At 45.9% G+C, this 13,516-nt stretch overlaps 1 protein-coding gene across 6 annotated transcripts; it reads right to left on the bottom strand.

Moving 5' to 3' along the window:
• Window positions 1–54: 54 nt before the first annotated feature.
• On the bottom strand, window positions 55–13,475 carry mus81 (MUS81 structure-specific endonuclease subunit). Of its 6 annotated transcripts, XR_007400514.1 has the most exons (18): window positions 12,952–13,475; window positions 12,612–12,763; window positions 12,029–12,158; window positions 11,612–11,730; window positions 11,053–11,184; window positions 10,835–10,915; window positions 10,531–10,619; window positions 9,403–9,564; window positions 9,117–9,290; window positions 7,990–8,117; window positions 7,368–7,480; window positions 7,169–7,288; window positions 4,933–5,028; window positions 4,283–4,426; window positions 3,933–4,036; window positions 671–850; window positions 402–485; window positions 189–243 (listed from the first exon to the last, which is right to left on the bottom strand). XR_007400514.1 is itself a non-coding variant. In XM_049029574.1 (17 exons), exons 2-17 carry the CDS (start codon window positions 12,750–12,752, stop codon window positions 177–179), a joined length of 1,884 nt encoding a protein of 627 aa, XP_048885531.1. In that variant the 5' UTR covers window positions 12,753–12,783; window positions 12,952–13,475; the 3' UTR covers window positions 55–176. The 6 variants fall into 6 exon arrangements, 5 of the variants coding, with proteins under 5 accessions (XP_048885531.1, XP_048885530.1, XP_048885532.1 ...); XM_049029574.1 differs by lacking the exon at window positions 671–850 and having other exon boundaries at window positions 55–243; window positions 12,612–12,783; XM_049029573.1 differs by lacking the exon at window positions 671–850 and having other exon boundaries at window positions 55–243.
• Window positions 13,476–13,516: the final 41 nt, after the last annotated feature.

Below are 13,516 nucleotides of genomic sequence, written 5' to 3'. Positions count from 1 at the left end.
TAAACAGTCTATAAGCAAATTATGGGCGAGGAAAGAAACCATTTCCTCAGAGGGTTAAGAGATTTTTTTTTATTATTAAAAACGTCTACAAAAAAATTCTTTGTATTACAATGATTGGTGCATTAAACTGCTACAAATGACAATATCACAGGGAGATAAAGGCAAAATTAGCCAAACTATGAGAGGGCTCCTGGGGCGGAGTACAGCTGGTAGATGGTGCGGCTCAGGGCAGGTCCAATGTTCCTGAGGGGGAAACGAGCGGATAAACACCTGCTTCCAAAACATTACACATACATGTGAGGTCGCTAATAATCCCCACTGTGCCTTTATGCAGGAGAGCCAACCGTGTGTAGTTTAGATACGATGCACTAGTAAAGGCAAAATTTTGCATATGGACCGACCTTTTTAACTTTCCGTATCTTACGGAGGAGAGGAGCTTCTCTCTATCTGCATCACTGGAACACTGTTCATAGGCTTGAAGCAGACTGGAAAATACAGAGGATATAAAGTAAAGGATTTATTCCTATTGAGAAAGACTCCTATTATTAAAAAGCAACACTGAAATCAGCCTCTCATATAGGCCATTTGCAGTATTTACAATGAATGCCATTTTAAAATCTTAAAAAGCTTTATTTGAAGCAAAATATGTCAAATAAAAGGTGCCATTTACTTGGTCCATGTGACTTTATGAGCGACAGACATCTTGCTCAAAGAGTTTCTCCAGCTGAGAGCAGCTTCTCCGACAGATTAATGCACGCTGGAACACAATCTCTGGAGAGTCCGTGTTGACGGTAACCAGCTTGAAAAAGCACTAGAAGCACCCATATTTTGTGCAGAGTCTCCAATATACCTGTAAATTATATTTTAATTGCACTGTTTTATTAACGGCTAAATTTAAAAGCACCTGCTTTCTAAAGCCGGCAGTTGCAATCACTACTTAAATTTCATCTCCTACCTTGTCCGAAAAAAGGTACAAACAACAGTAATGTACTGCCAATGGTACAAGTATGTCCCTCAAAGTCAATTTCTGTACCTTAAGATGTACATTTACCTACTGCTAAGGTATAATTGGCAAACCCTTGAGGATACAGCCCTGTTGACAGGTACAAATTGGTACTCTTTGACAGTATTTCTTTTGGCAAGAACCATGTTAAAAAAATAATGTAGGAATTCATTTTAAAAGCAACTCAGAAGGGCAGTTTTAGCTAGTTTGTCCGCAGGCTATTTTAAATACATATATGATGCAGATGACCAGTACATGTCTACAGAAAAGCACGCGTGTTTCAGGAGGCTGCATATAAACAGGCATGTAAACTACAGCAGGTGAAAGTCACACGTCAAGAGGCTTAATGTGTCACCGATTGGAAAACGCATTTACGGTGCATGGCATTATATCCAGAGACCCCCCAGATAACATGACATCTGTAAGCCTTTCCTACTCACAAGCTAACGTCTACGAGGCACATCCGAAATTAAATTTGTTAATTATAAGATCTAAGGGTCTTGGACCTGCTTCCTGAAGGGCTCAAACACCAGTAAAGGTGTATAAGACTGTAAATATACGTTAAAGATATATTCAATATGCTTTTATTTTGCCAAAATATATTGTCTGGAGTGAATGATATTTTACATTTCATTAGGTTTCAGACCCCATCAGATTCACCACTAATCCTCCCATGCATTAATATGATTATCATCTGATCACTTCCCCCCCCCCCCAACACACAGGTAGATCAGGAGTGACGAGAGCAATAGGACATTTCTGTCAATGTCGTCTCCTGTTCAAGTTACGGGAGGGTCAATCACCATGCTTTTTGCAGAAGAATTCATTTTCAGCAAAATAGACCTCAGGTTATTTTCTGTGTACAACCTGTAGAGGTTTAGGTAGCAATTTATCCCACAGAAGGGCACCTGTCAGGCCGGGAATCTGGAGTCTATCATCAGCTATAGCAGCCTATCATCAGTCTGCTAAGCAGATCAGCTTTATTAAATACACACACTGTATGCTTATGTAAAAAGATGTTGCCAAAAATGTTTTTTGGGAGGCCTAGTAGAGGCATAATATTTGCCAGGTAATTTACACATTTATAACAAATTTTACTAGCAAAAACAAACTGCACCACACACACACACACACACACACACACACGTTTGTATTCACATATAAGTGGGGACTCGCCTTTCATTTCTATGGGAAAACCCCTAATCCCAACAATCCTTAACCCCCCACCCAGCCCTGACAACCATAAGTAAGCAAAATACAAAACTTTAGGCATTTCTAGTTTTTTGATTGCAGTCACAGATTTTTTTTTTTTTTTTTATAAAATTGAGGTTTATATTGTGGGGACATAAAAAAGCTAAAAAATAATATTTACCACACTGTGGTAAATACAAACCCACACACACAGATGTTTGAGTGATGTGGGACAATTCGGCTTTTCTGCACCACCAAGTGGCTGACACTGAACTTCTCCACCTCCCCATATAAAACTACGTCAATGACGACTCTCAATTAACACGGCAGACCACAAAACAAATGAATCACAGGAAAACGGCAAGAGAGATTTTATTCAACCAGGACTGATGTTAATCAGAAAAATAACTTTATATACTTCAGACATCTGGCTAACCGAAACTGAAACCAAAGCAATGCTAAGCAGGTATGAACGACACCGTACTGTGCAAAGGTCTTCAGCAGGTAAAGGAAATATTTCAGGCTATATACCTGGGTAGTAAATTCACATTTGCTCAGATAAAAACACCTTGTTGGACGGTTATACCTTCACTGTGGTTCCCAAACTTCTACTCTATGGCACCACAACCACTGCATTTACTTGTTAAAATTTCACCTCCAGCTCTTAATTAACTTTAACTAGTTAAACAATTCGATGAGGTATTGATTTGCTAAACATGGTGTGCTTGTGGTCCATTGGTATATTGATCGGTGACTGTCAGAGTGGTTTTTAAATGGCTAAGCAGACATTTTGACAGAGAACCAGCTCTGGGGAAAAAAAAAATTTGAGACTGCAGCAAAATGTTCAATTTCACTCATTTCTCAACTTCTGGCCATGCACCTGCGTAAAACAGACATTTACTGCAAACTCCAGTCTGGCTCTTCCCTGATTCTCATTAATGAGTCTTGCTTGCTTGCTTCAGTGTTGCTTCTATGAGCCTGATACAAACTGTCCTAGCAGTGCACTTCACAGCACTTAATGTTTCCCATTCTATTTGAAGGTCACTTCAGGTCATCCTCCAATTTATGAGGCACTGCCGGGTTAGTTGACCTCTGGCACTAGACAGCCGCTTCAGCCCTTTACCTGGCTGGTCTTTGGTCGTTCCCAGTATCTCCTGCTTCACCTTGTTCTTGTGTACTGCTGTCTTAGAAACATGAGCCTGGAAGCCGCCTGCCTCGCAGTGTAGCCTTCTGCCAGCAGAACCAGGGCTATAGAGTAGTCTCATTTTTTTCCAGAGCTGTATAATCAGTTTTACACCAACATGAAGATCATCCATCCATTTTCCAACCCGCTTATCCTACTGGGTCGCGGGGGGTCCGGAGCCTATCCCGGAAGCTATGGGCGCGAGGCAGGGAACAACCCAGGATGGGGGGCCAGCCCACCGCAGGGCACACTCACACACCATTCACTCACACATGCACATCTACGGGCAATTTAGTAACTCCAATTAGCCTCAGCATGTCTTTGGACTGTGGGGGAAAGCCGGAGTACCCGGAGGAAAACATGAAGATCATTTAGACATAATTTTCTTTGACTGCCTAAGACTTTTGCACAGTGCTGGATGAGAGACACGAGGAATGGATTGAATGAAAAAAGGCAATCAAATCAGCATGCAGTCAGCCTTTGGAGTGCCTGTGTTCATCTAGAGAGCTTCACCTTTGGCCATAGAGGACGGCAGGCGATGGGAATTTTGCTCACCTGCTCACAGTGCCATAGTGCTCCAGGATGGCTGCAGCCTTGTCCCCAGACACCCCGCTGATCTGCATTAGCTGCCGGGCAAACACCTCCCTCACTGTCTGGCACTGAGAGACACACACACACACACACACACACACACAGGTAGGGTCAATGACCGCGACTGGCCGAACCACCTGAGAAATTTACACCACTTAACCGCTGCCCTCCTTAGTCAGAACACACAGAAATGACCTTTAACCAGACAGAAGCGGCATCTCAGGATTTATGGGAAATGGAGATATGCCACAATGGACAGAACATTAACACTACAGATAACAAGCTCACATGGGCGAAGGAAGCAAAAATCGAACCTTATTTTTAACAGCTCCTTCATTGAACTCGGCAAAGGAAAGCAAAGAGCATGATGGGTCCTCCAGGCCTCTCTCCTTCCCCAAACACACCCGCTCACTTGCCCCCTCTTCCTCTTCCTTCGACCGGCAGACTAGAGTCTTGTTCTGTGTCAGAAATAAAGACACACAGCTGAATGACAGACCACTCACTGAGGGACGCTGCCCAGGCACTGAGCAGGCCGAGCGAGGCAGTGTCTCAGTACAGGTGCTCCTCCACTAATGCTGGGTTTACGTTCAGATGAACCCACCATAAGTGGAAAACATGGTAAGTTCAATATGATAAGTAAATAACTACTGTCATGGAAGTTTTAAAAAAAAAAAATACATCAGTCGAAAATATTGTACGGCATATCGCTAGTCTAAGAATAGATCAAACTCAAAAATGTACAATGAATGTACAATGTTATGCCGCGGTAAAGCTGAAATATTGTAAGCTGAGCCACAGCAAAGCAAGGAGCATTTGTGCTCCACTCCACTAGGTGTGTAAGACAGAACCATCTGTGAAAGACTGGCCACATGTAGTAAATATCAGTGGAAAAACACTGTACCAGTGTTTAAGGTTCGAGTGGAGCCTACTTCGATGTGTGTGCAGACCGAATTCTGAAACTCACTCGGTAGAGCTTCTGCAGGTACCTCGTCATGATGGTGAGGTAAACGGCCGATTCCCTCACGTCCTGCACCCTCTTCACGAAGAAGCCGTCCACCACCTGACAGAGACACACTCTGATACTCTGGCATCATCTGAGAACCCATTACATCATTACATCTGCCAGGTCACTGAGGATGCCAGCGGGGTCACAACTTCACAAGCAAGAAGACGTTTACAGTTTGTAGACAGTGCTGATGCGGCACAAGGGCTAATTTTGTTAGTTAAGGAAGAAATGAAAATGAATCCCAGATCCCTTCAAAGAAGGTAACTGAGTATTAGGCTTGGCTGGTATTACAGCAGCAGAAATACTGCAGCGTTTTGAAATCTTGGCGACAAGATCAACTCAGCGAATTATATCGTGGGGACCCTCTGCACATAAAGGTGGCCCTATGCTTCAAACGATATTCGGACAAAAACGACAGACGCACACATCCGCGAGAACAATTCGCTGGATACTTTAAACGAGTGTTCTTTGTTCTATGTCACGCCACAACACTAGAAGGCGCACAATGTTTCCGATGCAGCAGACCCACACACAGAGCGAGAACAAACATTGCAGTGCCAATGAGATGCCCCGGTCAGTAGAGCCCATTCGTGTATCCCAGCATGCTCATGAACCATGTGAACAGCCCTACGTACGTCTTGTTAAAAATAGCCATCTGTGTTTTGGTGTAAACAGCTACTGTGCTCCCGGATGTTGTGTGTACCCTTACCCGTGTTGTATGTGTAATCTTGACGTGTCTCTAACTGCTGTCTAATTACCCACCGTGTGTGTGCGCCTTACCACCTAATGTGTAACCGTCCTGCGTTTCCATGGCATGCTACCGGAGTGTCGTCGTTGCTTGTGTGTGGTCCGCTTAAGGCCTGCATGAAAAACTGGCTTCGTGCAAAACCGTCCTGCCCTCCTCTTCTCTCCGCTGCTGCGATGCCTGGGTCGGCGCAGAGCTACACTGACGTCAGAAGCGAAATGCCAGATGCGGCCTAACTGGTTCTGTTAGAGCGCGCGATCCTCAACATGGCGCAATATGTCTACTCCAGCCTTGCTAATGCGAAGGCAGCTGTGGGGCAGCGGATCAGGAGAAGCGGCGGTTTTGCAGCGAGGCTGGCCCGGAAGGAGAAACTCGTCTGTAGGTACTGCAGCAAGAGAAGGCAATGGGTACGCCTTTGTCTGGATGCCCACTCCGAACTTCTCAACGGACAAGATAGCAGCAGCACAGAGAGGGAGGTGTGCAGTGTGCCCACCTCAAACCGCTTTGGCCAGTCCGCTAGAGCCTCGTCTAAGACGATGACATTGCCGAGTGAGGAAGGCGGCCATTACTGCAGACTCCAACCAGCCACCTTCAAGGGCACCCCCAGCGATGACTGCAACGGTTAGAGGCAGCAAGCAGGGGCTGCTCCGTTCGACGTAGCAGAGCCCATTTACGAATCCTGGCATAGTCACAAGCCGTGTTAATAGCCCTGTGCATGTCTCTGTATAAATAGGTGTCTGTATTTCAGTGTAAACACCTGTTATGATCCTGGTTGTCTCATGTACCCGGACCTGTGTTGTATGTGTAATCTTGACGCGTCTCTAACTGCTGTGTAGTTACTCGCCGTGTGTGTGTGCCTTACCACCTACTGTGCAACCTTCCCTCGTTTCCCTGGCGTGTTTTCGGAGTGTCGTTTAAATGGCTACATAAAACGAGCAGCTTTGTGCTCTATCAGTACGATGCCTCAATCTGCCAAGCACTATAATATGCTTATTCGCAATTTCTACCCATTTTCTACCCATGGTTTATAAGTTGCCTGTATATCTTTAAAATCTCAACATCACCCTTCATAAAAATGTAGAAAATTTTAAACATGTTCAGTGAATCTTCTTTCAAAGGCATTGAGTAATACTGCTAGAAAGCAATGTGTAAGACTGAACAGATTGCATTTGTGAAGAGAAGTGTATAGATTAGTGTGTCCCAACTTGATTCTCAGGGTTCCACAGTACACATTTTCGCTCCCTGCCAGAAAGACCACATTTACGCTCCAGTAGGGACCTCGGCGGGAGCAAAGAAATGGACTGTCAGGGCATCCCCAAGGGCTGGGTTGGGAAACACTGGTGTAGACAATGTGAGCGCTGTCATCTGCTAATGTGAGCGCTGTCATCTGCTAATGTGAGCGCTGTCATCTGCTAATGTGAGCGCTGTCATCTGCGCGGAGTCCCACACCTGTGTGTTTACGACGGCCTGCTGCAGCGTGCTCTCCGGTAAGCTCAGGTGAGTGCCCGCAGATCCGCACTCCTCCACCAGGTATACAGGGCGCCGCAGGCCGCACCTCTTAAGCCGGAACTGCAGGCAAAAGACGGTGAACGCTACAGTACATGGTGCTGTTCCTATCCATACTGCACCAGCCCCCAAAACGCGCTACCTTCTGCTCCCTAAAACGCCCGTCGATGATGCTGCCACACAGGTCGTCGATCCGCTTCCGCTCAATCACGTAATCGAGGACCAGCTCTCTGGCAGGGGGTGGGCGCAGGTGACCTGGAGGAGGGGCAGGACGACAATCTCACAGGCAGCTACAAACTTATTTAATCCAATAAGAAACCACACTCATGGTTTACAAAGGATCAACTGGGGATAAACAGGACAGTCACAGGGGTACTGGTCCCTCACGCTGGACCTGGAGAGAATTACAAAGGGCTGGTCACCTGGCCAGTATAAATTTAAAGAGGCATGACTGAGGTGTTTATTGAACGAAGGGCAGCACTGAAATCAAGTCAATAATAGCAACACTTGGGGTTTGTGTTTAAGTTTCCTAGCAATACCTGTTTTGGGAAATTACTTTTACCACAACTGAACAGTATATACGGTAGACTAGGAAGCTTTATAGATATTCTTAAAATGGCATCAATGTAGAAAAGAAATGACTCAACTTTATAAGGGTCAAGTTCTTATCTATAATCAGTGATGTCCCAAGCCGACATCACAGCGACTGAGGGAAATGCCCCCCAGGTAAGGGGTGGGGGGGGGGGGGGGGGGACTGCCTTCACCTGGTACAGGGGTTACTTTCTCTTTGGCCACCCACAGGAAGTCCCCCACGTTCAGCTTCCTGATGTCGAAGGTGACACCGTTCCTCTGAAGTTCCCGGACCAGCTCCTGTTTACGTGCAGCACAGCCTCTGCAACAGGAAGAGGCCCAGCTAGACAATTTCACCAGTGATTTGCCAAAAACACACGGTCCAGGACAGATCTGATTATATCAGGCCAGGGGCATCGAAGTTCCAGAACCTGGTCCTGGTTTACAAGTTCCTGAGCTGCGTCAACTAGGAACTTTTGTGACTCCTAGCCACTTTTGTGTGTCGCCACACAACGGGAACTGGGATGTTTATGCTCAGTAAGCACGGGAGACACAAAAGCTCGTAGGTTAAACTTCACACATAACTCCATATGAAACTACATCGCCACATGAAAACAACGGAGCACAAACAAGCCATTTTGTTAGTTACTGGAGGGATTGATCACAATCAAAACAGGACATCTGATCTTTTTCATAGAATAAAAACTATAACATTATCTTGCTTGTAAGTGCTGGGAAGTTTCACTGCCAACACTGATAATATTAGACAAAAACATATTGGTTAGCGAAAAATGCGAAAGCGCCTATACTGGCCCCCCCAACCCAGAACAATCCATTTATTATCTTTTAGCCCCCCCCCCCACTGGAGTTGTTCCAACCCCACCCCCATGACACCCCAGTAAGACCCACAGAGCTCTGAGACACTGGCCTATTCCCACTGTAGGAGGGATTCATTTCCACATCCCAGCTAACAAGCGTATCAGCACCTCTAAGAGACGGTCTACAAGGGCTCGCCTGCAGAGACTCGGCACGTCAGCAACCCGACCCAACTCTCCCGCACGGTACTCTAAGGCCCAGAGTGAGACAAATGGCCATGAGGTGACCGTGTGTGTTGAAGCAGCACACAAACTCCGTCCTTAATGCTTCCTGGCACATATAGGGCACATAGCTATCTACTGTAATCAGCAGAGTAAGCTAGACTGAATTGGAGCAGGACTGCAGGTATGGGGGGAGACCATGGTTTATATGCGGAAAAAATAATAAACCAAAACACAGCGATGGAGTTTATACATTCAGTATCCAAGTAAGGCTATCTGCTCACCCTGTTGTCTCAATGAAGTCCACACATAGTACGATGTCATAGCTGCCTGGCAGAAGGATGTCAGCCGCTCTCATGTCAAGGCCTGCAGCCTGGGGTTTTCCTGAGATACTCATCCCAACCTCCACGCTTTGCTTCTGGGGCACAGTTACAAGAGGTTCCGGTCTGTGTGTGGTACTGCTCAAAAAGGGACAGATTTTGACTTTATCATTAAAAAAAACCATACAGACAGAGAATTTTATCAGATGTCAGTGTCAGAATGACCTGATCCCCCATTTATTTTATATACCAGGCATCCTTCTCTTCCTGCTCATCCTCTGTCAAGTCTATAGTGGCTGCTGGGCCCAGGGACGCGTCTTCCTGATCTCCAGATGTCTGCTGCTCCTCCTCCTCCTTCTCGCTGGACTCCAGTCGCTGTGCCAAAGCCATGCCTACCTCTGTCAGCGAGTACCTGTGTGCAGAGGCAGCAGATCAGCCATGGGAACACACCGTGATTAACAGTCGAACCCCTGGCGGTTGTTGTTCCATCTCCTTTACCCGCCAGCAGTGACATACTTCGGCGTATCACATCCTTCGTTTCTGCTAACAGGCCACTGCATTAGCATACTGTGTAACTATCGAGAAAACAATGGAAGTCATTAAATGTTTGCGGCTATATGGCTGCCGACGCCCCCAAAAAGCTGTAAAACTCATAACACAGTCGTGCATATCTCATATTTTTGTGCTCAATGATTTAAGTATTGGGTATGATAGATTAATCTCAGTCCTACCTCGCTAATAAAAGAAGCGCCTCGCTTTAACAGAAATACCGAAGTATTGCAATTGGGTATAGTTGAGATTATTTACGGTCAACATATGGTGGAATACCTGTGTCATGACTGGATTGGCAAGGTGCTTCAACTGAACATACACATTTCATTTCAAATAAAAACCACATTTTTTTTCTTTAAATTGTTTCACTTGGGTTTACGTATAAAAAAATATTGCTTTATACAGTTGTTAAACAGTGGAAATATGAACATATAATCACCAATAAAATCCATCTATTTATCCGATATCTTACGAAATGCAAGCCGCGTTCGAAAACTTATCAGCTTTACGATTTCATGACAAAGCAGCCACTCTATTAGGAACATTACGGCTTTTTATTTAAGGGTCTTCGATTCACTGCCGCTATTAACACTAACAGCACATTAGTGCAAACGACAGGACTGCAAACGCCGAAGTACGTCTGCTTGGAGGTAAGAGGAGGCTGACATTCATCGGCATGAGAAATGGCTGTTCAGGCATTAAGGGTGCTGGACAACCAAGAGGAAAAGACCCATCCTACCAGACAAACATCTAAAATCAGCTGCATCCCAGATGCAGAATTAGTTTGTTTACAGCTCATTCCTTTAAGAAGCTGCCAAATTCCCACCTGGCTGGATTATGAGTCTTGAGCAGAAGGTCCCTCTGTAAGAGTGTGCTCACCGATGACCAGGCCGTGTACTTACTGCCCAAGCTGGGCTGCAAAGGGGAGGTGTGAAGGTAACAACTGTGTTTAGCTAAATATACTGTCACAGACATCATGGACAATGTGGCCAACTGGATCAATTTGTATATATAGTACATCACAAAATGCTTACTTTTTATATTACTAATAGTTCATATGCCAGTTAGTATTAGGCGTCTTAATTAGGACAGCTAACGAGCTGGTAAGATTGCCTGGCTTTCAGACTCACCGCAGTGAAGGACGCGTCACACAGCGTCTGAGCTTCTCTCTGCAGTTCCAGTTTGGACAGATAGCCTTTGCTTCCAGGGATCTGCAGCCACAAGGAACGCGAAGCCGCTTAGGACCAATCAGGAGTCAGTCGTCGTCATAAGGATGAAACCTCTGACGACGACTCACTCGGAAGGATAGAGAAAAGGGCAGCTATGTGGCCCAGTGCGGTGGCAGTACCTGACAGTGCCTGTAGAGGGCGAGGAGGACAGCGTAGCCGCCGGAGCGTTTCTGTGGTACGTACTCTCTCCTCTTCCTGCCTCCTTTCTCGATCCCTCCATCACCCATGAGTCGCTTTGGGGCCCTGCAGCCCTGGGGGGGACGTTTACATCATCATTAATTTCATACTGCTTTTGCCTGATGGAATAATATCATTCTGAAATGTTACCAATTGTATGTTTAAAGGCAGTGTAAGAAAATCATCTCCTAGTCACACCAGTTGGCAACAAACAGTTGCCTAGAGCGCCATCTGCTGGGGGGACGCCTACTTCGCAAACAGAGGTTTCGCACAGTCCAAGAGAAAATACCGAAGCTCACCTAGGACGCCATATTGGCTTTGACTGGCATTTGACCCTTCAATGCACAACTGAGGAGCTTGCAGTTACAGCCGTGATCAATCTGGCATGTGATTTTACAAGGCTTTTCGATCACACCAACAAAAGTTGCGGTGCCAACCAACAGTACATGTCACAGCCTCATTCTGAGAAGAGGAACTGTTCCACTATATAATACTTCCAACCTTCTTCCCTGTGGACTTTCTGGAGGTTTCAGAGGGAATTGCGGAAGAAGCCATGTTGCAACTATGCCTGCGCCGCGGAGTACCACGCCTGGACTGGGAGTGGATAGGGGCATCAGCACCTGCAGAGAGCCAGCAATGATGAGCGGAAAAATACTGCAGATAAATACAGCTCACACATTTAGTCACTCGTGGGGCAGGATTTGTTTTGCGTGGGGATTAACGACAGGCCTTCACAACCCAGATTTACAGTTTCAGTTCTCCAATGGCCTGCCGGCACGGCTTGCTTTGCATCACAGAGCTTGACCACTCCCTGCGCCTGGATTTCCCCCTCCAATCAACAGAGCTTTGTGGCTCCAGCCCACAAGCTGCCCTGCCTCAGCGCACCTTCACTCCCCCCCACGTTCCCCCCTCTCTCACCGTGCTCCTTGTAGTGCTTCTGTAGCCGATCATCCAGGAGTTTGCAAATCCCGTCGCCAAAGTTCTGCAGGATCTTGGCCTCTCTGCCGTTTCTTAGAGGAAGAGGGTACTTCTTCAAAGAGCAGATGGCCTTGGTGTCGAGATTTACATTTACATTTGAAAAATAATGGCACATTAGTCATTGTCCAGTTGGCTCTCATTACTATTTATCAGCACCTCTATATCTGACATGTCACTGCTGATGATACATCAATGATGTGTAAGAGATCTTCTGTCATCTTAAATGATATGCACCACATTTAATCTCTCTATAAAACATTGTTTTGTTCCACCCCCAAGATCTGTGGATGAGTTTTAAAACCACGTTAAAATCACGGTTACTAACGTACAGTTCTTTACAGGTAACCGCCTTACACAGAGAGAAGTGGTAATTACTGACATCTTTCTCAATAATGCAGGAGCATCTCCGCCAGATTTACACCTAGCAGTTACCGGCTGAAACACTAACCGCTAACTACCACCTGCTTTTGTAATCCTGGGCCGCAGCTTGTGCAAACAGGGTATCTCGGCACGGCTGACCGACCTTCTGGTAGACGTGCTGCGTTTTCAGCCCCCTTTCTCGGGCTTGGTCCCTCAGCTCGGTCAACCAGCGCAGGAAAAGGGGGTTTGGACACGGGGATAATCTGCGCCTCCGACCCAGGCGGACCGGCTCGGACGATAGCATCACTCTACATGCTGGAAGATTCAAAGAAATACTACAATGACTGTAACCGATGGTATCATATGCGTACTGCAGAATCACCAATATATACATCAAGGTGGGCAACATTAAAAACAAATAACTAGTTCCCGATACCATAGATAAGAATTATTTTCATGACGTTAGCTAATTCGAACACATGCAAACGTTATAAACTGCTTACAGTCAGTGGAGGAGAAGGCAAATACATAATACAGATATCTAAACAAACATAGCTGCAGTAGGTCCCCCTTTTGCCGAACCGCCTCGTCATTCAAACGGAGAAACTCTCTGGACGTCGCATCAGATTATTTCGCAGCGCCACCTACAGCCTCGGGTGTGCAAGTGTGAAGGAAGTCCGCGGCTTACTTATGCAAACTGGGTGGGCGGATATGGCGCTCCATCCACAGAACGAATAGTGTCTCTAGGTTTTGCTTCCGTTTCACAATGAAGTACGTTATAGCTGTATGCTTTTATCGTGTTTTATTACTTATGGATATGGAATCATACATGTTATTTTCTTTTATGGAGAATACACATATGGCTTGTGTTGAACTTAAACATTTAAAGTGGATGTTGATCAGGAGGTCGCGGGGACTGTTTTGACGTAGTGTTACTACTTGAGTTTCGTGGTGACACCTGGGAATCCTCCACTGGAATGTCAGGAGAGCTCCGCCGCTAGATTCCATTGACAAGACTCAACAGAACCCTGGAATCTGCCTCGCGATACATCCACCCACACACAGGCA

The sequence above is a fragment of the Brienomyrus brachyistius genome, chromosome 10 (assembly GCF_023856365.1).
Source record: "Brienomyrus brachyistius isolate T26 chromosome 10, BBRACH_0.4, whole genome shotgun sequence".
NCBI classification, from domain to species: Eukaryota; Metazoa; Chordata; class Actinopteri; order Osteoglossiformes; family Mormyridae; genus Brienomyrus; species Brienomyrus brachyistius.
This window is presented reverse-complemented; position numbering and strand designations above follow the sequence as displayed.

Bases quoted from the DNA above. Each gene is read 5' to 3' on its own strand.
- mus81 (XM_049029574.1), bottom strand. From the start codon at position 12,752: ATGCTATCGTCCGAGCCGGTCCGCCTGGGTCGGAGGCGCAGATTATCC. The intron at 9,291-9,402 runs GTATATAAAATA...CTTTTTGAGCAG, and splicing joins CAGGAAGAGAAGGATGCCTG to TACCACACACAGACCGGAAC. The intron at 486-3,932 runs GTGAGCAAAATT...TGTATTTTCCAG, and splicing joins CACTATGGCACTGTGAGCAG to TCTGCTTCAAGCCTATGAAC.